We start from the raw sequence: 23,728 nt of genomic DNA, 5'->3' as shown, positions 1-23,728 counted from the left end.
CGTGGCGGCCACCGGGAGGGTTTTCAGCCTGTGAGGGTTCAAAAAGTCGCCGGTGTTTTTACATTGAGCGAGGTTTGTGGTGTCTTACCTGGCAGACTTCCACTGCGTCCCGGAGATCAGTCTACAGAAAGGCCCGGCAGAGGAGACGCGCCGTGGTGCCGGCGCTGCTCCACGACTGTCGGTGTGCGCTGCGCGGAGCGGGGACGCCCCACCTCCATCATCCCCGTCAGAGAGCGCTGGTCGGGGGCTGCTGCGGGAGAGGGCATGTACTGCACCGTGCTGCTGCTCTGCTCAGCGTGGCCCCGCAGCACTGGGACTTCACAGTTTAACAGAGGACAGAAGTCAGGAGAGAGCTCGAAGGCAAAGCAGGAACTCGTCTCAACACGCGGTTTAATTGTACTGTTTTTTTATTGCATGAATTGTAATAGCTGCAGAGAAACAAACTTCAGATGAGTACAGTTGGGTTTGAAGGCTTCCTGCAGTGAAAAAGAGATGGTCAGTGGACATTCAGATGGCACGGCTGACTTTATTCACCTTTCTCCTTGTCCGTCTCCCACAAGACCAGCGTTTATATACTGCATTTAAACCGCAACTGTGGCGCTGAGGGGGGTGGGGGGTGGGGGGGGGCATGGAGCCGTACTTTTGAACGTTTCAACACTAGGCTGGGAATCAGTGCATGGGCTCAAATGTGCTTCACTGTCTTCACATAGGAGATTAAACTTGCTCAGGGGCGAGCAAGACATCATGCTGCTGCCGCGGACACTGTAGTGATGTGTAATGTAAGGTGGTGGTTATTGCTGGCTACTTGTTTTCACTGTGGGTGATTCTTGTCACGTTTGGAAGAAAGACGACGGGGGATCGCACTGTGCTTTGGTGTGTCACTCCCTCCAGCAAGCACTCAGCCTAACGAGTTTTCTATGTGCAGCTGCCCATTCAGTCGAGATGTCGGGATATTATCGGTCAATCAGGAAAATAACGCGGCGATAAACCGTCCAAATGCAGTATACAAGCCCGAACTCTGTGGATTAAGACTTAGAGCAATGACTCCATCTACAGGTTAGTTGTCGTACTGCAATGACAGAAAGGGATTTGACATATTGAAGACGTGTTTCTATGATAGTTTATGGAAAAAAAAAAAAAAAAAAAAAAACTATCCGCTCCCTTTTAAAGTAAGTAGACCAGCCACATATTAAAATACAATTATCACTGTATGACTTGTAAAATGGTCTCTTTCAAACTCGTCAAAGTAACTTGGTCACTCAACAAAAAACCAATTAAATAATAACGGTGGTATTTTACTGTACCTGAATACACCCCCCACCCCACACCCCCAACTTATCCTATTTCAAATATAGGACTCAAAGATATGGGCTCTAATGTTAATAATACATTTATCCATACTATGTTCATATAATTAATAAAAAAATAAATACATTTAACAAATACAAATGATTTTGTAGTTGGTAAATTACCGAAGGAACAGATTATCACCCACAGTTGTATTGTTAACACATTTTTTTTTTTTTCAAGTGTAGGATTTTTCAATAAAACCATTATCACCCCTTATTAATTTAAACCTGTACTCTTAATAGTCTTAAAGCCTCTACACTGGTGTGGCTGTGCTATTGAGATGAGATGATGATCTCTCACCCGGTCATCTATAGGGCTGTACGTGAGCATTGGCTCACTCAAGGCTAAGTTTTAACACTGTAGCAAACTCACAGAGAGCAACCAGAAGTAAAAGTAGATGCTGATGATTTATGTTGGCAATGGGACCCAAACCAGCTCTTGGCTTTGGCCGAAAAGCTGCGGGCACAAGATGTGCATGTTTACATGTCTTCAATCGGTATATTTTGTAAAAATCTCATATGAAACAATCTCTTCTTACTTGTATTTTTAACTTTTTTTCTGATGCGTTTTTGTACAAATCTTTGTATAACCTGTTTAGACTTAACAAAAACCAACAGAAAGATCAACCAACAAAAAGAAACCTCATGCATAAGTTATGTCCCACTCTTACTGATTGCATTTGTAAGTTACCATCTTAAAAAAATCTGTGTATATAGTTGTCTTTTCAACATAACATTTATATTTTTATACATTTTTAAGCCATTTGCTTTTTTCTTCTTTTTTTTTGATAAAATTTTTGATCCTATTTTCCAGCCAGCAGCTCCAGGTATTGCTCCAGAGTAGATTCCCGACACCCAACCTGTCTACTCCTGTACAGCAGGAGGCGCAAGAGGCATGTTGTGTAGGTGCTGGCTGTGGGAAGGAAAACTGCTCCACAAAAGAAGCTGTTGGGAAGCAAATGAGCATTTTATCCTTTGTGATTCAGTTCAGGTCCAAGAAATGAAACCCCTTTTCCTATAATAATTCTTTTTTTGTTCTTTTTTTTCTGCTAGAAATTGTTGCTTGTCATCCCGAAAAGCTTGACAGAGAGACAGATACTGTAGATGTTTAAATACTACTAACAACCTCCTGAGGCTGGAGTCTGGCAGCAGAAGTGGGACATGACAGTCAGTCAGTTGCAGACAGGACTGGGGACGGGGAGGGAGGGGGGGCAGGCGAGGTCACCCCTATCTGCAGAGGTCTTCTTGTGTAGAGTCTCGTACATTTTTCCTCTTCTTGCTGTTGCCCTGGTGGTGTGGCTTGTTGCTTGGATGACTTTTGGTACTAGATGAGGAGCTCTGTTGCCCGTGGTGGCCACCCTTATGGTGGGAACGAGACATCCTGCCCTGGGGTGGGTCAGAGTACAAAGACAAGATTAGTGTTTCTGCAGGATTTCCTTTGGGTACTAAATACAGTATAGGCAAGTAATGAAGGGGAAATATGACAAATTTATGTTTCATTTTATAGCTATCAAGCATTCTTCATGAGAAAATACCAATAAATGTTACAGCTTTCAGAAATTAACTATTTGTATAGACTCACTTTTATGTGATGAGATCAGTGACATACATTTAACGGAACAGTTTTTGAGTCTGTTTTTTTTTTTTTTTTATCTTGTGGTGCATGTTACATGTGTACGTATAAGGTAAGGCTGAGGGCACCTTTCCTCCCTTGTTGCTTCCAGATGGAGTGCCAGTAGTGTGGCTCTGTGTTCGGTGATTACTAACAGCAGCTGACTTTTCTCTGTGGGCGCTGGAGCCCCGGCCAGACTGCTGCTTGGCTGTTTTACACGGCGTGCCATCAGAGTCCTGGGGAAAACCAGAAAAACAGATGATGAAATAAGTCTTTCAAAACAAATTTTCCTCACAAAGCTTCAGCATGTTACAGATAAGTACAGATAATAGCAATATTTGAAGGCTGTGTGTGTGTGACTGACCGCATCACTGGAGCTGGAGTTGGAGGACGTGGAAGAAGGCGACAGCAGAGAGGACGAAGGAGAAGAGCGCAGTGAAGGGGATGGAGAGGAGGAGTTGGAGGAGGTTTTGCTGTGGGGGGCCGACGGTAGAACCACAACAACATCGTCGTTATCGGGGACGTTGTTGTTGCACTCATCGAGTTGCTCAAAGAGTGTGACGTCATTTCCTAAAGAGAAGAGAAAAATGTCACAACCTTTCTAGATCTGGGTCAAATTTTACCTTCAACAGGACTTGAAGAAATGTTACATCTATTTTAAAAAAAATGTCAGCATTTGAACATACTGTTGAGTGGCAGATCATTCTGGGATGGGCTCCCCCAGTTTTTTCGGATCCATTCCCTGTATTCATCCACTTCCTGTGTCACCCGGATTATTCTGCCAAGTATGCTGTGATGGGATACAGGAGGAGGCATACATGTTATACCAGTGTCTACAGTCAGAAAGCAAATGTTACTGGTAATGACCTGATATTTTCATCATTAAATAAAGCCAACCATGGCAAGAACAACAACTGAGGCGTGCTAATCTTCCTGGCACTATATCTCCAGTTACTATTTACCGTTACTGAATACCGTAACATTAAACTGACGGGCTCTGAAGAATGCTGTGAAGGATCAACCACTAATCCAAATCAGATGATATTATTCATTAGAAATGGCTCAGCGCCTGGCTCTCTTCTCTGATATGTGACTGGCAGCTTCTTTATTGACCTCCTTACCTCTCAGTCTCGTTATTGGGGTAGTACTTGGCGATGGGTGACACAGCGTGGCTGAGCACCACATAGGCGTAGTCAAAGGCCTGCTTCACCTGCATGGCACCATAGGAACTCCGGCCAACGTCATTGTCTGTTGGACACAAGGCAGGCGATCAAATTGTGTAAATGTGAGAACCTGACGACGAGCCAATTCATGCCATGCTGATATCTGGAAGGCAACAAACCTGCTTCCTAACCTTCATGCTTTGTGTTCACTGTTCCTACCTGGCTGCAGTGGGTCCTCAATGTAGAGCATGGAGGGCCTGTAGCCGTCCATCATGTTCTTCTGAACCTCATCTTTGGCAACATAGCAACCTCCATCTTTTATCCTGATGCCTGTCTTCAGGTAGTTGAAGTGGCGACCATAGAGCTCAAAGAATTCAATGAGCAGAACACCGATGTTGATGTTGGGACTGCACACGTCGTCCCTGTAATGAAGCTGGAAAAATAACACAGAACACGTGGATGTGAGAATGATCGTGGTGCTAAAGACTGTGGAAATTTCAGTGTCTGTGGACTCGTTCCAGACTTTTAACGATTACTATCAGATTATTGTACTGACATGACAGTCACAGTTATTGTAAATATCATATAAATACACTTTTGGCACCAGTGACAAGCTAACAATTACAGAATTGTAAGAAGAGTTTTCTGTTAGGGCCCAATATCTGTTGGGAAGCAGAAAAAAGAACATTGAAATAAAATAGGGAGACACCTACAGTGCTTAAACCAAGCTCTATTAGATGGACTGAAGTTGTGAAAACATGAGCAGCTCTTGTTAAACCTCAAGTGTTTCTGACCTGCAGGAAGCTGACAGCCATGAGGAACAGACTGTAGGAGCCAATTCCACCAGTAAAAACCTCATTGAGGTCCCTCTGCAGTAAGAACTGCTTCAGCACCAGGACCAGGTAAGGCAGCACAGGGTATTTCTACAGGACAAAACACAGACACAGTAAGGACATAGTAAGGAATAGGTTTTGATGTCTACAGCACCCTCTAGAGGAAAACAGGAATTTAAAGTCAAAACGTCTCGACCATTTTTAATGGCCTGTCCTACTGACCAGTAATATAAAGTGTATAAGGCCTATTTGAAACATTCAAAACCTGATATGTTACAAAATTAACATCTTCTTGCTTTTTTGACCAGTGAGCAATGCCAGTTTAAGTGAGTTATGAAATAATTACTCTCAAAATGCAACAAAAGACATTAAATCTCCATTAAGCATTGTAAGCACCTGTAATGTTCAATGTTTGTTAAGATGTGCTGTTATATGTGTCACTAAGAGACCATTATGTTCTTAAAACAAGCAACTAATTTTTGTTTTTAATGCTGTATGAAGGGCACCAACTGGATGTCAATATTACAGTTTAAGTTGGGCAAGCTGCAATAATGAGCAAAAACACTGTGCACTTTTCATCATCAACATCAAGGTTATATCTCCCAAAGATACATGAAAAACATAAGAGCACAGGAAAGACATTTTTGAACATTTCATTTATATTTCCTCCATCCCATCTGAAGTTGCACAAGTCAGAGTGTAGGTTGTACGTGCTCCTGAAACAGCAGCAGTGCAGAGCCCTGAATATGCAAACCGTACCTCTTTGAATTCCTTGATGAGCCGAGCAGCTTTAACGCCACTCTTCACATTGAAGCTGATGTCCACTTTGACCTCAGTGAAGGAGTCTGTCAGTTTGATGATGGGAACCTGGGAACACACATATTACACACAGTCAGAGAGGAATAACTTCGACCAAGCTGCCCACTCACAACTCTAATATTGTGCTAAAAGACACTTGTAAATAAACCTGAATCCACAATTGCACTTTAAGTCTAAAAACAATGTACATATGCAACATATGTACACAAAGCCATGTTTACTAATCCTTAAATAAAATCCTTGAGCCAAGATTTAGTGTACTAATCTGCTCTTTAAAGCCCCTAACAAAAGTGAAACCTGAAACACAAAGATTAAGCTTTATTCAAATCCTTTAAGTCCTGAAATGAAATAATGTACTCAGTCTAAAAATAACACAAAAATCACTCAAAGACAGTTTGGAGTGGTTTAAAAAACATGATCAAAAAGATGTAAGGGATCAAAAGCAAAGACCTAGTCCCAAGCACACTACACTACCAATAATGTTTCTGTGACATTGGTCAACATGAATACATTACCTTAAATTGGATTTTGTCACCAACTACAGATTATAGTGAAACAAATGAGGCATACTAAAGTACTGATGTACATTTGACATTTTTCTGACTGTGCATGCCTGTGCACGTCCCTGTGTGCAAGGCGTGTATGCTAACCAGTATAGTCAGAGTTTTGAAAATATCAGAGTAGTAAGAATTACAGCTTGTGAAACTGCAAATTAACAGCAAACTCTCAGCATCGTAATGATCAATGACTGATTGTTGTTGACTATTATTAATCATCATAAATGCCACAAGTTGGAACGTTTTACTTGTAAATTAACATGGTGCAACTGACACACCCACCTTTGCTATAGGTTGAATCTTTGCCTGGCAAAATGACTCATTTGAGAGTAGACAATAATAACATCTGGAAATGTCATAAAAAAATTGATAAATATGTGTTAATAGCTACTGCTGGCATCTATTTCAGCTCATCCAGTTCCTACAACTGACAACAAAAAGTTTTACATCAGAGGATTACACTCCATGTAAAATATGATGTAAAAATTTAATTCATAAAACCTAATTTATATGGTGTAGTAGCTCAAGACAGCTGCAAAAGGGCAAAGAGTCAAAAATATCTGAATTTGCCTAGAAAACACAGAGTCTAGAAAATGGCATGCTTGAAATTTTTTTTAATATAAATAAGCTGTTATTTTCCCAAAACCACTGTCTGCTAAACTCCTATAAAAAATTTCCTAACAATACATACACAACTACACACATATACATATACACACGTGTATGTCAGAACAGTCCTACCGTGGCTTTGTCCAAAACTTTGATGGAGTTCTCATCTGCAACATTTCTTTTCCGCAGAGCCTCTTCCAGTGTCCACAGTGGCAGTGTCTCCCACTTCCCAAAAACCACCAGGTCAATGTCACTGGTAGAAAAAAAGACAGGTTTGACCATCCTGCAACAAGAGTAACTCCAGACAAAGTGCAATGTCTGAGCATTTCTATTTTTTCACATAGCAAAATAGCAACATAGCACACAAGTGTCCAGTGCATAGGAAAAACATCTTGCAACGGCATTTTAATTTTCTGTATCATTTCATTTTCATTTCTTTGGGTTACGTGCAGTGCAACCTTTTTTAAATGTCCTCCACATGGTAGATCACTGCAGACAGGTGGCTTTGTTTCCCTCTTGTGGAAAATCATTGTCCACCTTCAGCTGCATGTGTGTGTGTGTGTCTGTGTGTGTGTTTACAACATACAGAAATGTTACACACGAGCACCCACTGCAAACAAGACACATGCAAACACACGCGCAAAGTGTATTTGTACCTTGTAACTGAAACACAGACAAACAGAGAGAGAGAGAGACACACAGGTGCAGACGTGCACACCCCGCTGACATGCATGCTTCCACACAACAGCTTAGTCCCTTTAAGCACTCAGTATGGTGTCAAGAGTGCACTAATCCAGGTGACGTGGTGAAGGAGGAGTTATTACTGCAGGTGTAGGTGGTTGTGTTTTTCTGGGTGTCTGTCAGTGGTTACAGGCCCCTCTTAGAATAAAGTTTTTAAAAAGACCAGCAGCGCTAAAAATTACTGAAGCACTTGATCCCAAAAACAAAAGCTATTTTGTAACTATTCTCTGGTGAGAAAGGGCACACTCCATAACAGAGTTCAGTGTAACCACGTTTTTGGTAAGGCGCCAGTTTACAGTCACAGTCTGGTCGAGAGTAAGAAATCAAGCATGTGTTTAAATCTCTGGGCTGGTTTAGGAAACCAAATGGCTCACCTTGTTGGCAGATAAAGACCAGTGCTGAAGCTCCCAAACACTTGGACCTGAGGAGAGGATACACACAGTTTTACACATACACATGTTTTTGTTTTATGGTTTCAATAATATACATTCATACTACAATACTGTTAAACTGACAACAGCGTTCTTTGATTTTCCCACGCTAAGCAACACGAAAACCTGTTCTCCAAGATGCAAATATTATTCAGCAGCTTAACATAGCGTCAACATCATGACAAGTCCAAACAATCTGCACAGGTGTGGTACAAACAGAGGACTACTCCAAACTGTACTGCACAAGAAGCAAAGAACGACTATCATTTGAATATTTTAAAAGTACTTCAGTTACATTTAATGTGAGGGATCAAAGACAATTATTCTTTGTTTTGTGTTGCATTGATGTGGAAAATGACTATTGCAGAAATCAAAACAAGCAGGATGTTTACATACAGAAGAGTCCTTATAGCCACTGATCTCTTAACTTGCATGCCACTGAAGTGACTTAAATGACTTTAACTTTCCACCTTTTAACCTCCCACTGAGCATTCAAAAATTGGTGTCTGAACAGAAATAGATTTAAGCCTTGACCGCACCTTACCTCCCTTAAACCTCCTCCCTGCATCCAACATCAACCAGTAGTATAAATTCTGGTTTACACCCCAGTCACATGTCCAGGGCTAAGCTGATTGAGGAGCCATGTTTGCAAATGAATGAACAGTAAGTCCTGAGGACTTCTTTGAAGAGGTGAGGTAACTACAGGTGGTCACGAAGGTGAGCCATGTTTTATCTCGTCTTGGCACTCTAGTTGGACCTTTACTTGTCCCACACTCTAAGTGTGGTCGATCACTGGTAGGTCATGAATATCTAAGAGTTAAAGAAACATTTTAAAACCCAAGTTGAAATTGGATAGAGAAGATTTTATTCACATTTCTTGGTATAGCTGACCTAGACAAGCTTCCATAGATACCTGACAAGCTCATGATTCTGTATAGCAACGGACTGCTTAGCTAAACTCATCATCAATTAATTAATCATCAATTAATTAAACAAGCATCACACTGACTGGGTTACCAAGTTTCCCCTGCTCACTCCTCAGTGGAGAAGGAACAAAGCCGGCCAGGACTGGTACTGCATTGTGCTACTTAATTTAGGAGCTGCTAAGCCTGGAGCAGACACACGTCGGAGCACACTGCTCTATCAGCAGGATCAAAGTCAGTGGGTACAAGAATGCCTGAGGAGCGCTGATTAACATGGCCCAAACAGATTACTGTGCAGGAGGGAGAAAGGCTGAAGCTTATAGCCTTGATATCGCACACAGTCTGTGGTAACTGAGTGTTGTAAACTACTGAGACCAGTGGTGTCCAAGCCTTAGTCAAAGTACTCAACCAGTGCACCAAATATTATGTTCAATGTATATAATTTACCATCCATTTTCACAAGCCTAGAAATCCATTTCTGCCAAAACAAAATAACCTCTGGTGATAAGGGGCGTCCTTCATATTCATAGCTTTCAGATTTTAGACAAGATTTTCTAGCAAATACCTGCCAACAATTCTCAGTCTGATTATCAGTGGCACATGGAGAGAAAAAAAATATGTATATCAGGTCTGACACACTCTACTATATTTGTGGGGTTGGGGGTGATGTGTACCTCTGCACTGGGCCACAGGTCGTGGATGACTGCCTTGATTCTGTCCACCACCTCCAGCCTCATCTTCTCCTCCTCCGGCCGTGGGGAGATGTAATCGTAGAAGTCATTGATCTCCTCATGTAACCTGCAGCACACAGAACACTGCGTTGTGAGAAGAGTGGAAGAATGTGGACAGGAACAGACACACAGCAGGGAAAGAAATGGGTGCACAGCTGTACCCTCAAAGACTAAAGAGCGTATGCTTTTATATAGACCCTTCATAGATATTTATAAACATACAGCAGGCAGTAACTTATTATACTCTAGCAGGTTGATGGTGAGAAGAGCCATGATATAGAGTGGGCAATTGAACAAGTCAAACGGTGTAGTTAAGTGCAACTCTTGACAGATCGATTAAGTCAGTTTTAACAATTTAACTCCACATCACACATTGATTTCGGCCATGAGGAAGGGGGAGAAATGAAGACAGCCAGGGGTGCTCTGACTCTTCTGGCCTAATCCGCTCTCCCTGATAGCGGAGCAAAAAGGCACAGTGTGCCATGCCAAGGGAATGGGTGCCACAGATACAGATGCCACACTTGACAGGACACAGCTAATAGCTATATTCTTTCTGCTGACATATTTACACACATAACTACAGTTTAAGTAGTTTAGGTCTAGTAGTCTGATTAAGCAGAGGGTTGTTTAAATGGCTCTATGTAAAGAAATAACAGAAGAAGAGCAATTTGGGGCATAACTGTTTTGTAAAAGGACACTTTGATAGTAGTTTTTTAAGCGAGGGAGGAAATGCTTTCTAGCTTCCTTCCATCTGTATGCCTTATATCAAACCTCACATCAAATACATCAATTATGTTTGACAATGGGGTTGTAATATCCCAAAGGGTTAGTAACAAAGAGCTTGTGACTTCTAAGATGTGAGGAAAACTGTTGCAGCAAAAATGGAGAATTAGCTCTAGAATTAGCTCTCACTACGTGTCACCAAGCCAAAGATTCCTGTGACCAACACCTGAATACTTTTTGTACTTAACAGGTCTGCGATATGGATTTATGTAACAGGAGAATGTGAAGCAAGGTGCTGCCTAAAAAAAAAAAAAGTCAACTTTCCCTTGACAAATAAAAGTCAAGAGCAGGCGTCTCCAGACGTTCTCTGAATACTTTTAATATCAACACACAGCTAGATAGATTTCAGGCCATCATAGATCATTGGTTGGATTATTAGTTTGACTGCCAGGTTCTGTTTATGAGCTGCTGTGTCAGCCGACGCCCTTGGGCAATCACACTTCCTGATTTCTGCAGGTCAACTTCTACAACTGTAGATCAAGAAACAACATATTCCTCCACACAGCTATATGACCTAGCCAATAATGATAGGTTGGAAGTTAATAATTAAAAAAAACTAAGGGGGTGCAAGAAGACAGTGAAAAGTCACGCGCTCTATGAAGGTAGGGTTTTTTATCCTCCCAAATAGAAGCAGCAGTGTTTTCAATATAATCTTAAACTTTCTTTTTTTAGTAAACTGTAGGGCAGAGCAAAAACAAAAGAGGAAGCCCTTCTGTTCCCCCACGCAATGTCAGTAAGAGAAACTTGTACTCGGTTAAGGGCAAGGGGACCACGTTTGTCCTTGGAACAGGTCGCTCTGCCCACATGCGCCGACCTCACTGACCAGTTTTGTCTACATACACATAGACGCAGGGAGAAGTCTCTGTGGGCGGACAAATAAGAGCACAAACACGCAGGCACACACACGCACATGTGAACAAACAGCCACATAAACCCAGATTAGGCCAATAACGGGCTTATTCCTCTTGGCAGGCGACAGAGAAAGAGAGAGGGAAAGTGATGTTTCTTCTGTGTATAAATAAAAGACGGCAACAAAGTGAAGCATTTGCATACCAGAGAAAGTTGGACAAGAAAAACACTCGCAGCCACCAACACTGACTGACTGTTGTTTGAACTACACCCCAAAGAACACTGTGTGCACGTGTGTGTCTACTGTCTGGGTTTTATGTAACAATCACTCTTCACCTGACAACAGTCAAAGTGGACTAGTTTATTTCTGTACTGACCATCTTTGGAAAATACTTGCAGAACAAAATGATCTTCTCCCTGCTCAAAAACTATCATGGTAACATCTAGGAAAAAAACACTAACCCCTAAGTCGCTGCAGGCACACTGCTCAAAGACTGTGGTCAGGCAACAAAAATTATTTGCATTAAAAACACAAGCCATTACATAAGTGAAATATATGACATATAATCCAGGGTGGCTTGTTTGAAGGAATATTAGAAACCAGGACACTGCACAGCAGTTTAGAAAGTTATCCAAGTTATGAGCTGTCTCTTCTTATTTTCATTATTGATTAAACTGACAATCATTTTCTCATTTATTTCTACAATATGTCAGAAAATATTGAAAAATGCCCAACATCACGTCCTAAAATTGATCCACTGATCCACCAACAGTCCAAACCCCACAACACTCAGTTTGCTATCAGCCTCACATTTAAAAGGCTGAAACCTGACAGTCTTTGGCTTTTTGCTTGAAAAACAAGGGAAACGATTAATCAATTACCATAATAGTTGATAATGATTTTTCTGTCGATCGGCAATCAATTGACTTATCATTACAGCTCTAGTCTCAAAATACCAGCAAAAGTCATTTTTGACAGATGGTGTGGCATTTAGGGTGTGACCAAGACAGTGGTCTGATTGAAATGAATGAGAACGCTGTGTATTTAATGTATTGCTATTGTTGGCCTGAATGTGGCTGCTCACAAGTCTGACTGTACTGAATGTAAATGCAGGATGTTCTTGAAAATGCAGATGAATGGACGAGTGAAAAACTTGAAGGAGCACTCACTGGAAAGAGACCGCCAGCGTCCGGTCCATGACAATACAAGTTCCCCATGGGGCACTTTGCATCACAACTGTGCTTCTCTCTCTCTCTCTCCCCACACAAGCAAGTTGTTTTGGAAAACACACCTGTCACACAGACACATCCATAAACGGAAATGGTGTTTTGTTTTATCTTGTGGAACTCCTCGGAGAGCTGACCACAAATAAAGACATCAAGTGAACTGAATGACATGATTTCATTTCATTGACTTCCTTTGTTCAGACTGAGATAGAGGGCCAGTGGGAACTGAGTTTACTACTTGTAATGATGGTGTTTGTGTGTTTGTTAGGTCACAAAATGCTTTGGGAAATTATCTGAGCATTACGTAGAATTTCCACTGAGTTAATGGGCTGAACAACACATAGCTTGAATGTCACATCTTTTTTTCTGAAGAGCAAGAAAAAAAACTAATACACACAGTATAATTTTTGTTTGTTTGTTGTTAGGGGAGGCAAAAAGTTTGTGTTTCCATTTGTTGCCCCTCCTCCCACATGGCAACTGACAACCAACTCTATATTTTAATCACTACTCTCTTTCCCCTGTGCACCTTGCACAGACTCCCACCTCATAATGACACATTAGGTTTCATTTAAAAGTAAAAGAAACTCAGGAGCTACCAGCTGCATCACAAACGCAACATTAGTTTTGATTTTGCAGGTAAAAGAACAATGCTCTCTGCAGATCCAGTCTGTATCATTATGATACCTCAGAAAACATCAAGCTAAAAAGAGAGCATTTTTCTGGCATGAATATCTGAATATTTCCACTTTGCTTGTATTACAGTACAATATAAGCAAAAAAACATTTTAGGGAAAACCGACATCCCTGTGGTGAGAGCATTTCTACTCCACTACAGCACCAATAGGTTTCATTTCACAGCAAACAGGCCACTCCTGCTCCCTTGTCATCATGTGATCAGAATGACCATAGAAATAACATCTCATGCCCCACCTTCTTGGATCAAATTACATCCCAGTCCTGGGCCTGCTGGGGAAGCACATGTACCCTTGGCACTGCTTATCGGATTATCCCACTTGCCTATATCATAGTAATGTTATGTAATCTTATGGAACAGGTTTCCAGAGAGCTGGGGCTCCCAGAGGAGAAAAAAAATGTTATCTCTCCTCTTTAGCACTTCTTCATTTCCTAAAGTTTCCCTCTGATGTGATTATTCTAGTGTTGGTGAAATGATGCCAGTCATGCTCACTGGTGTTTGCATGTAATTGTTTGAGATCCTGCAGTTAAAGCTAGTCTTGTTTTTGAGCTGACTGCAATTTGCTCTGTAGGCCTGACTAAAATCTGAATGAAGGGTGGCGGGGAAAGGGGATGAGGGGCTGCTACCGGGGATAAAATAGGTGCAAAACACACTGTGCATCAGTGGTGTTTTATTTGATTAATATTTCAGTTGTTGTAGCACTGCAACCAAGGCTACATTAAAGTGTTGTGCATTATCAGACAGTGTTGTGCATTCATTACATACCCTAACTGAGGGCATAAAAACACTATCAGCTAATTTTTTGTTATTATTCATAACTCAAGTTCACAATTCAGGTCAGTGCAATCATATTTCCAACAGGTTTCTCTTAAATTAATAAATAAATCATGTCTGCACTTAATAATAGGCCAACCCTAATCTGAGTTTATGTGCTGGAGTCACCATTGAGAGAGAAAGTGGATTCTTTTTTCAACTCTACGATACACATCAAATTTTTTGTATTATTAAATAATGCTTCACAGTGAACTACAGTTTGACCCTAGACATTCCTACAGAGCCACTGCATGAAATGAAACAATAGAGGAAGGCCATACATGCACATAAGGGGGAGCGAGAGCGAGAGAGAGAGAGAGAGAAAGAGAGAGAGCGAGAGAGCGAGAGAGAGAGGACTGGGTGTGGTGCTGAAATGCCTTCATGTGAACGAGAGCCATCTGTTAAGTTGGGTAGGATGAAGGAAAAAGAGGTTATTGTCGCATCACACTGAGCACTTCTCACTGACTGTTCAGAAATGTTGGCACTACGGAGGTACAGAGGTGTTTGTCAAGTAGCTTGAGAATTTAATACTTAAAAACGGAGATGCTGGAACAGAATTAAGAACAAAACGCTCATGTGTCACACCCCTGCCTGAAACATGAGACAGCTGATGGGTAACTGGTTTTCACTCACTATTATGCATTAGATCAGATTGGCAGTGGTGAAACATTGTTGTGGACAGAGTTCCAACATCATGACTCAGTTTTCACAAAGACGTGAAACAACCGTTGCAACGAAAGAGAACAGCGTGTGTAATGTGACACTGTTGTGTCTACAGAACTTCTACACCAGCCAAGAACAGCTTCGGGTTGTCGGGGTTGCCAGGAGGCAAACTAGTCACATCACACACACACACAATGAGGACCACCACAAACAGAAGCAGAGGTGTCAGTGTCTTGCAGATGGCAAACTCATTAATGTTTCATCAATGAACTGATCTGGGGTGCTAAGTGTTAGCCACTGGGACAAAACAGCTCCAGTTACACAGAAGTCCAAATACAGCTGACTGCTAGTAATAGGTATGGTCATGCCTGAGTGATGCAGCATGTTGCTGCAGTCAAACAGGAACAGCTATAGACTATAAATATGGTAATACCAGTGCCAGGACCAACACAATGTGTAGTGGGCTTGAAGTATCACAGCAGTAGAGTGTCAGCATCTGATAACTTGTTAATCATGTTGTTAAATTCTTTGTAATAACTACTGATTAACAAAACTAACTTTGTAGCAACATCAACTGATTTGGTACCTCTGTAACTACAACAGTCCTTTTTTATATAAATGCACAGATTCAAAATACAGTTTTACTATTGGGAGAAAAAAATAAATATACAATGTTTAACAGTCCAAATTCATTGCATTTGTTTCAAATGAGAAAAATAACCTGCAACAAATATAACACAAAAATGATGGTACTTGTTACTATTCAATTGAAATACTTTAAGTTACTTAGATTCATTTAGCATTTCAATTTTCTTCTCCACTGCTGTGGTAGCACTTCAAACTTAAAGTTGTAATACTGTGATGTTGAATGTGATTTTGTGGCAACACTAACATGGCATCAGAAAAAAAGAAAATAATAATATTATTATTATTATTATTATAGACTATGACAAAAGGAAATTGTCAAAGCCCTTTTGTTCTGTACACAAGCTCAGAAGGTCACAGTCTGAACACAGGCTATGAAAAAAGCAAGAACACTGTGTTGCATGCTGACTGCATCAGTCTGGAGCATGGGAAGGGTTTATGTTGGACAGGAAGAGGAAAAAAAGAAAAATACATTCCTCACTACACATGGGAAGGCTGAGTTATGGAGAGCTGCCCACACGTGCTGTTCAGAGGAGGGCTGTTTCACCTACAGTCCAAAGGGCCAGCATGCAGGCTTCTCTCTCCACTGGCTTACACACTTTGGCTGAGAGCCAGCCAGCCAGCCAGCAGAGAAAGAGAGGAGAACGTGACATAGATGTCACAGCCAGTGGAGGCTAGATGAACCACAGTTCTAATAATGGAGCTTCAGTCACGGAGGTGCTATCTGTGCGCTAGCGCTGGGAGTCATAAATCTCCAAAAGACAATGGCAATACATGGCAATAACACCATGAGCCAGGGCTACTCATCAGTAAGCGATTAACTACACATTTCATTAGCCTGCGAATGATGTTCTGCTTCACCACTCGAAACTAGCTGCCAACACCAGACTCAACGAAAATTAATCAAGTGCAGGCGGCTCTGTCATTACTACCATTCTGGGCCACAGGAGAAACGTGCTTCACATGAATAGGACATTCACCACATGTGAAGACACTAGATTAAAATGAAGATGTCAAAAGAAAAGAGCATAGGCTCACGCCTTTGTTTTCACAGACAGGCTGGCAAAACAGCTGTAGTCAGGGTGTCCTTGTCCTCAACAGTAAAACTCTGAAGTATGAAGTAAAATTCTGTGGATAAACTAGTATCTAAACTAACAACTTCATTCTGTCATAGAATACATTCTGACAGCATCACAAACACCGAACATGTAACCAGAAACTGATCACCTAGCCACGTATTTATATGATTACATTTATGATATCACAAGTCCCACAATAGCAAATGAATGGTTACAAAAGAAACAAAAGGGAGTGTGCTTTCATTTTAATGAAGACAAATAATTAGGCTAACTACCATCATTTATAAAAAACTAGCTAGCTAGCTAGCTAAGACAGCTAGTATTAACTGCTGTTAGCCCTGCTCCGACGCCGAGTCAGCTCTTTTCTGGAGTTTCTAGCATTTTCTCACAATAGGAATTTCACTAGATATGTGTGCTGGGACTGGAACAGGATTGGAACGCTAACATGTTAGCTAACGTGACTGCAAACTACACAACAAGGTTTTGGCCCTGAAATTTCTAATTTATCCAAGAGACAGAGTATGAAACCGCCTTGGCTAAAACACTAGCTTTCTCTATTTTAGATGCTACTTTGTGACAACCCGTTTAGAGGCTGTGTCTGTTCAGGCAATTTGCTTCTCCACAAATTCATGTGGCAAAGTTAAATAAAGTTTAATTTGAGATGAATACTGGAAAGCGGTTTACTCTGCTGTCCTGAGCTAATCCAGGTAAAGCAGCATTTAAATTCAAACTAACTAAATTTGGTATTACATTTACTAGGAGTATAGTTTGGGTTCTGTTTTTTTTTTTTTCTCCTCTCCACTTGTCCCCCCCCCCCCCCCCCCCCTTTTTTTAATGGCGCCGCGGATGGCTGCCTCGGTGTTTTGGTGCGCTCATTGCACCAATCACCAGCACAAATTCCTTGTACGTGAAAACATACTTGGCAATAAAACTGATTCTGATTCTGATTCTAATTCTGACATTTACATAAATACTGATGTGACTAAGCCTTTAGCCTACCAGAATTTACCATGATATCAATGCATCAAATTACTACTTATCTTTATGTTTGTTTTTTCAGTGTTTATCTGGGTTTGTCTCTCTTGTACATGGAAATACCAGATCAAAGGAGCCGTGAAAGGATTCTTAAATCAATCTTAAAATTATTGGTAAATTAACACATAACAATAAATTGATGTCAATTTCAGATGGGTAATCTAGATTGACTCTGTCCAGCTACACAGAAAAACAACAGACCCATCTAGTAAATCCACCTATCACTCTGAATTCATTCTCTCACAATGCCTCACTGTGATAAAATGACTGGAACTTTGGAACGTCGCATCTTGCCTACACAAAAAAAACCCACAACACAACACCAGATCGGAGCATAGTTAAGCAGGACAGAAACAGGCCACGGCTCACCAAGGCTACACTGACTTCCTGTGTCCATATAAAGAATCTAAATAATTGTTCTACAAGGCCAGAAAACAAGGGGGAAACACTTCCTTAGAGCTCCCAATCTGACTGGACAGACACAGAAGGGGCTCGGGTTTCTTTCTCAGAGGGCTGGCTTTGTTTTGTGGAAGTAAGGCCGTGTGGAGCATGTAAACACTGATCCATTTCCATCATGATGTGGGCTGCTTCTTGGATCTACTCAACTCAAGAAAGACTGGAGGACCGTAAAACACAAATAAGCACATGCCTGTGCCTCTCTAGCCAACCCCCACAGCCAAATATAGTGTACAGACTGTCCCGTGAAAAAATGCACTTATACTGAAACCCTCCTTCGCCCCTTTTTGCTACTTGCAAATATCAAATGCGACAATGATTCTCAAGTTTATGTTTGCCTGCTCTCTCAAACACCCTGACTGAGATGGCAAATTAAAGTTTATGCCCCACATCCAAATGTAAGACCACACAAAAAAAGGAGACACAAACATTTAAACAGCAAAGAGAGGCTGCTCACATTCTTCTTATTACTCCACTTCTTCCATTTCTTCTTAAAATCAAAAAGTTCACCATTTCTTTGCCTGACTATCACAAAACTGCAATTTTACCTCATAGTAGAGGTAACAGCATTAAAGACAAGCAGGCAGCTCTTTATCTTAGCTGAGGTAGCTAGCTAGCATAAACAACACTAACAGTAGCCCTGGCACAGGACTGTGTAAAGTTTCATCGTTTCTTTTCCGCTCTTGCTCTGTGCCATTTTGTAAAGCTGTAAACCCGGAAATCAAGTAGCTAAAATCACCAGTACTGTTTTTCATGCAGCTTTATCATGTTTCTACACATTTCACAACCAGACAGCATCTCCCTAGAAACAATACATGTATTATGAGTGGAGATTTAACTATGGAATTAACTTAACACAGACAGCTTTTCCAGCCACATACATTCTATAGCTCTATACATGTGCATTTCAAAATAGATTTCCTGTAATGCCATAGAGCATGTTGGCATTGTGAATTACCAGAGTACGTTTAGACAGAGAGCCCTCAGTGGTGGTGAGTTTGATCAATGCTCTGAGGTTCAGGTTCTGGTATTAGCAGAGCTAATCACTAAGGAATGTCCTTATGCAAACACAGAGCTTCCATATAACTATAAATGAGGATCAGCCAAAGACTGAGCTCCACACTCTGGTGTTCTGCTTGTCTACACGTCTAACAGAAAGGGGTGGGGAAAGGGCAAATCTCTGCACCTAAAAGGCCTTTAAAACAGAGCTCCACCCACCAAAATATTTTTCCCTAGTTATCATATCTAAAAGAACCATTGCTGACGAACTAACGCAGTTACAAGTTAATGAATGTCATGGGCATTTATTATACCCCAGCACTTCATACTGTTGCCTAATGTTAAAGGGCTAAATCTAGTATGACCAATGATATAAAATAGATGTACCCACTCCCTAATGAATCAAATCACCCACTTTGTGAATGAAGCAGGAGTCTCTAGTTTCAAGCTGGCATTAACTTTGTGTATGTAATACACCTTTCAACTGCGTTTACTACTCAAGGTCTCATCTCCCAGACCTGTTGGATTTGATCAAGATTTCAGCAGCAACACCTGTTGATGTTATAGTGATATTAGTGCATTGGAGGGAGTTAGCAATAAAGCTATACTTCACCCAACATCTTTTAAGTATCAAAAACGAAGGCCCTCTAAGTTTGAAAGGAGGCTGCAAATAATTCAAAGTTTGCTCTGAAAACAGCATTTGTGATCACATGAAATACAATAATTTATAATGTCTTCAATAATGCCAAATTTCTACTGTTTGAAAAGTACTAAAATATCCATAAAAACACTTTTCTCTGGCCATCTGTATGCTCAGTATGCTCCAAACCCTGAACTCCCCTCTTCTGTGTTAACCCGTCACACCATTTCAAAGAAAGCGGAGCATTCAGTCATGTTTTGACAAAACTGTGTGTTTTGATACGTCTCTGCAAGCATCTAGATTATTTTTCAGTATGAAAACTTGTAATCATTGTACTGCAGTATTACTGCCTGTATTCAGGCTAACCACAGCTGCTGTTCCTCATGATTGAGCAAAGTACAAACATTTTACAGCCACTATTAATACAAAACAGTGCAATAACAGAGAATGATTCAAAAGAATCAGCCAGAATTGCTCTGCCCTGTTATTGATGGATGCTGGTTTGACAACCTGGTTAAAGCTGTCAGCATGCTCCCTGTAGAAACCTGCACGCAATCTCCTCTGTGTGCACCGTGCACAATCATTTTTGTGTTCATGCTAGCACAAACTGTAGTGGGCACTGCAGACAAATCTACACCAGACACATGGAAGAAGAAGAAGAAAGCAAGACAGTAGCTGCATTTTATCATTGTACAACACGTTTTTCGTTTCCACTAAAGGCCCATTTGGGGTTTCCACAAAGCCAGAAGGGCCCACACAACATAAATTCTGTTATTGGCCATAGTTTGTGAGGGTCCATGGGGCCCCTGTGAAGGTTTAAGCGTTGCTCAAAATTTGTAAGAGGGCATGGTCTAGATGGCGGCCACTAGAAAACTCTACTGGGCACTCATTTCACACACTGTGTTTCTACTGTACTCCACATCTTTGACTGTATTCTCTTTGCGCTCACATCGTTTTCTTTTGACATTTTCATGTTGCTCAGCCAAATACACCAAACAAAGGAGCTCTTCCTCTTGCTGTAGGTGGTCGCCATTAGGGCTGAATCACAATATGGCCAAGTGCAACATCCAAATCACAGGAGCTGTTGAGCAATTATTTAAAAAAGTAAAATGTGTCACAAAATACCATTATAAAGGAAACACTGTGGTGCTACAGAGATGCCATGGCCTACAAATCATACTCTCCAGACGTAAAGAAACATGTGTGCTTGGTACAGACCCCAGAAAATCACATCATCATCTTTTTCTTTTTAAGTGAAAATGAAATGCAAAACTTACATTCCCACTAAAATTGTGTCTCATCATCCCAATATGTGACAAAATAATTGCAATATTTTTTTGCACAACGATTAGCCTCAGACGCCATCATGATTTCTAGTACACTTGTGTGGAATGTGTCTGCATACGTTTACCACAGACTGTAGTGTGTACAGAAACACCCCCATGTTCATCCTGTAGTATGACCAAGGCCTGAGGTTAGCCAACCCACTTTGGTTAGCCAACCTGGTTAAGACTTGTTCGTCGCCCCACAATAGGCCTTTGCCTGCAATAGGTCGACAGTATCCCGATGGTATTCTTTACTTATGTCATTTGAGCTGAGTGTTTACGATATACGTCCTCCCGCTTGTAACAGACTTTGAGTCATAGTAAACATGCTGGATGTTTTCCAAAACACTGAATTAAAATACAGTTCAACAACTTTGACAAACACATCAACTGATTTTCTTAGAAAAACTGCCATCCTGATATCTGTGGGCTCACAGAGGGCGGAGGAGGACCACTGAAGCAGCCCTCAAGTGTCACTCTTGTTTGGGGTAGCACCCTGTTACTTCTTCAGTGCTCTGTCTTAGGCTCTCTCAATTAAAACTATTTGTTACTGACAAACTGGTTTGCTCTAACATGCATCTTAGCTAGTACTAGTAAGCAACCTGTGAGTACTGTATATATGTTTCTTCATTAAAAGTTTGATTTGTAACTCACTCGTGAACACCATAAGGTCTACCATGCAGATTAAAAAAGTTCAGAGCTATGCACTGTTTATATAGTAATAGACAGTAGAAAGTTTTTTTTTTTTTTTTTTTTTTTTTTTTTTTAAATTGTACTGTGTAGTTAGTTTAGTCCATTTGAACATTTAAAAGGAACAACTAAATAGGTAAACATTGCCTCAACTTTGTTCATAAATGTTTCATTTTATGAACAGTCACCTGGTGTACAGTAGTCATTTCATGGTTGGCATAGTTTCTTGGAATTCACTATGATGGTCTTTGAATAATTGATCGAATATCACTCAACTTGTTTGATGCAAAGACCCACGGTCATACACCTTCTGAGGTAGGAACTCTTTAAGAGCACTCTCATTTGATTTAATGGTTGTTGGAAGTAAACTGATGCGCAGCTTCATACTGTCTTGAAATGTGCGTTCACTACATGATTCGCTCACTTTGACAGACCCCATTGGTGTTACATGTAACTACACAAAGTTATGCAACTGTGGATTCAGTGGGTGGGGATGAAAAAGTGGGTGGGGTGACAGGGTAAACCTCAGTCGTTTCCCCGTGTTATATCAGTGTGCAGGTGTTTAGAAAAGGTTAAATAACAGTTCATTAGCTCCTGGTTTACATGGGGCACCCTGAAACTTTGACAGTCTCACACTTGTGGAGCCCTCCACCCCACCCCTTGTGAGATTTGATTTACTAGACCTTGCTCCGTGGGGGGCAAGTGAGTGCCTCCATTACCAGCAGCGGGTTTCCAGAAACCAGACAGCCGATCTAATCGACCCTAGTAACTCTCTCTCTTACCCAACAATCCCCTCCGAGTAGTTCCTGACTTTCCATGGTGTGCCCGTGTAACCATCGTAGCCTCCCGTGTTGGAGGCGCTGCCACTGTTCAAGAGGCTGGAATTGAATCCGAAAGTGCTAGCTTTGTTGTCTCTTTTTCTTTTGTTGGGGTGTCCGTCCGTCAGTCCCCTCCAAAGCACAGCGACCCCGCTGCCCTGCTGCTGCCCCCCTCCACCGACACCGCCCCTGCCAGCGGCTCGGTTGTTGTGGTTGCTATTGGTTTCCAGTGGTATAAAGTCCCGCTGCTCAGTTATTCCTCCGTCCCCCATTGAGGTCGACATCCCCTGAGTCCTGCCTTCACCGCTGCCGGTGTTTGAGTCAAGTGCCCCGTTTCTGCTGGTGAGGACGGCTCCCGGTGCTCCGTTGACGGCGGCTTTCAGACTCGACGTGCTCTGAGATCCAGTGGTGTAGCTGTTATTTACATGCAAGTAGCCGAGCCCTTGTGTCGTCTCCCAAATCTGCATCCACAGGTTGTTAGCGGGTCCACGTTGTTCTGGTTGAAACCAGGCGATTCTCGGATCCATCAAACGACACTGTAGGCAAACCGCCCCCCCCACCCCACCACCGAGCAGTGCTCAGCCCGTGTGCAGCTAGCCAGGTCGCTAGCTAACGTTAGCTAGACTGCTATAGCCTCGTTATAGCTGCTGCTAGCTGAGGTGCTCGTCTGCCCGTTACTCCCAGAATCTGGCAAAAACACGTCCCTCGGTAGTGACGACAGACACAACTGTCAACCAAAATCATCCACAAGAATTCAGAAAAATGCGAGTCAAGTGTTAAAAAACCGTCGCTCAAGCCAAAGTTGAGGTTGAAGACTGGAGAAACGTGCAGCAGCTGCCTGTCGAAGTGCCTCTCTGACCCTTTCCTCCTGATCGTGGGTCCGTCAATGGCGGCGTGTAAGGTGCCACTGCGCATGCGCGGAGTGAAAAGGGGGCGGAGAAACAGCCCTTACGCAACAGACAACTGTCTTTTTGTTACATAACAACATCAGATTTATTATTCCCTCATCACAGTAAAATGTACAAGGTGTAAGCTGCAACAACATAAACCCGATTGTTTTTTTTCAGCCGGACGCTACTCTCTAAACCTCGCAGTTTTGATTGTACTAACCCCCCGGGTTACAGTCTACCTACCACATATCCCAGAATTTGAATTTGAGACAAAACTCACAAGATGTAAATGCAGAGTGCATGTTATACCAAGTAGTATTAAAAATCGAAATATACACAAAATGCTTTATCATG

The 23,728-nt window shown here is 41.6% G+C and overlaps 2 protein-coding genes across 3 annotated transcripts in view; both read right to left on the bottom strand.

The window, feature by feature from the left end:
• adcy7 (adenylate cyclase 7) overlaps window positions 1-226 on the bottom strand; it is a 57,929-nt gene extending 57,703 nt beyond the window's left edge. For both annotated transcript variants that reach the window (XM_071489468.1, XM_071489470.1), the window contains exon 1: window positions 89-226. The gene's annotated coding sequence lies outside the window, so the exon portion shown is untranslated. The remainder of the gene's footprint in view (window positions 1-88) is intronic.
• A 163-nt stretch (window positions 227-389) lies between these two features.
• Window positions 390-23,372, bottom strand: tent4b (terminal nucleotidyltransferase 4B). Its single transcript, XM_071489472.1, has 12 exons — window positions 22,449-23,372; window positions 9,712-9,835; window positions 8,058-8,104; window positions 7,075-7,195; window positions 5,717-5,824; window positions 4,919-5,047; window positions 4,344-4,557; window positions 4,083-4,209; window positions 3,648-3,751; window positions 3,326-3,531; window positions 3,051-3,197; window positions 390-2,735 (listed from the first exon to the last, which is right to left on the bottom strand). The coding sequence occupies exons 1-12, from the start codon at window positions 23,009-23,011 to the stop codon at window positions 2,577-2,579; spliced, it is 2,049 nt and encodes a 682-aa protein (XP_071345573.1). The 5' UTR covers window positions 23,012-23,372; the 3' UTR covers window positions 390-2,576.
• Between the last annotated feature and the right edge of the window lie 356 nt (window positions 23,373-23,728).

The sequence above is a fragment of the Trachinotus anak genome, unplaced genomic scaffold (genome assembly GCF_046630095.1).
Source record: "Trachinotus anak isolate AG129_WGS33_773 ecotype Australia unplaced genomic scaffold, CSIRO_AGI_Tana_v1 ptg000011l, whole genome shotgun sequence".
In the NCBI taxonomy this organism is placed as follows: Eukaryota; Metazoa; Chordata; class Actinopteri; order Carangiformes; family Carangidae; genus Trachinotus; species Trachinotus anak.
The sequence above is the reverse complement of the archived record's forward strand: the minus strand, read 5'-3'. Positions and strand labels throughout refer to the sequence as shown.

What these genes read in the sequence shown, in the direction of transcription:
- tent4b (XM_071489472.1), bottom strand. Translation starts at nt 23,011, where the DNA reads ATGGATCCGAGAATCGCCTGGTTTCAACCAGAACAACGTGGACCCGCT. An exon ending in TACTCGGAGGGGATTGTTGG is followed by an intron (nt 9,836 to 22,448) that starts GTAAGAGAGAGA and finishes TGTGTGCTGCAG; the next exon opens with GTTACATGAGGAGATCAATG. An exon ending in ACTCCAGCTCCAGTGATGCG is followed by an intron (nt 3,198 to 3,325) that starts GTCAGTCACACA and finishes GGTTTTCCCCAG; the next exon opens with GACTCTGATGGCACGCCGTG.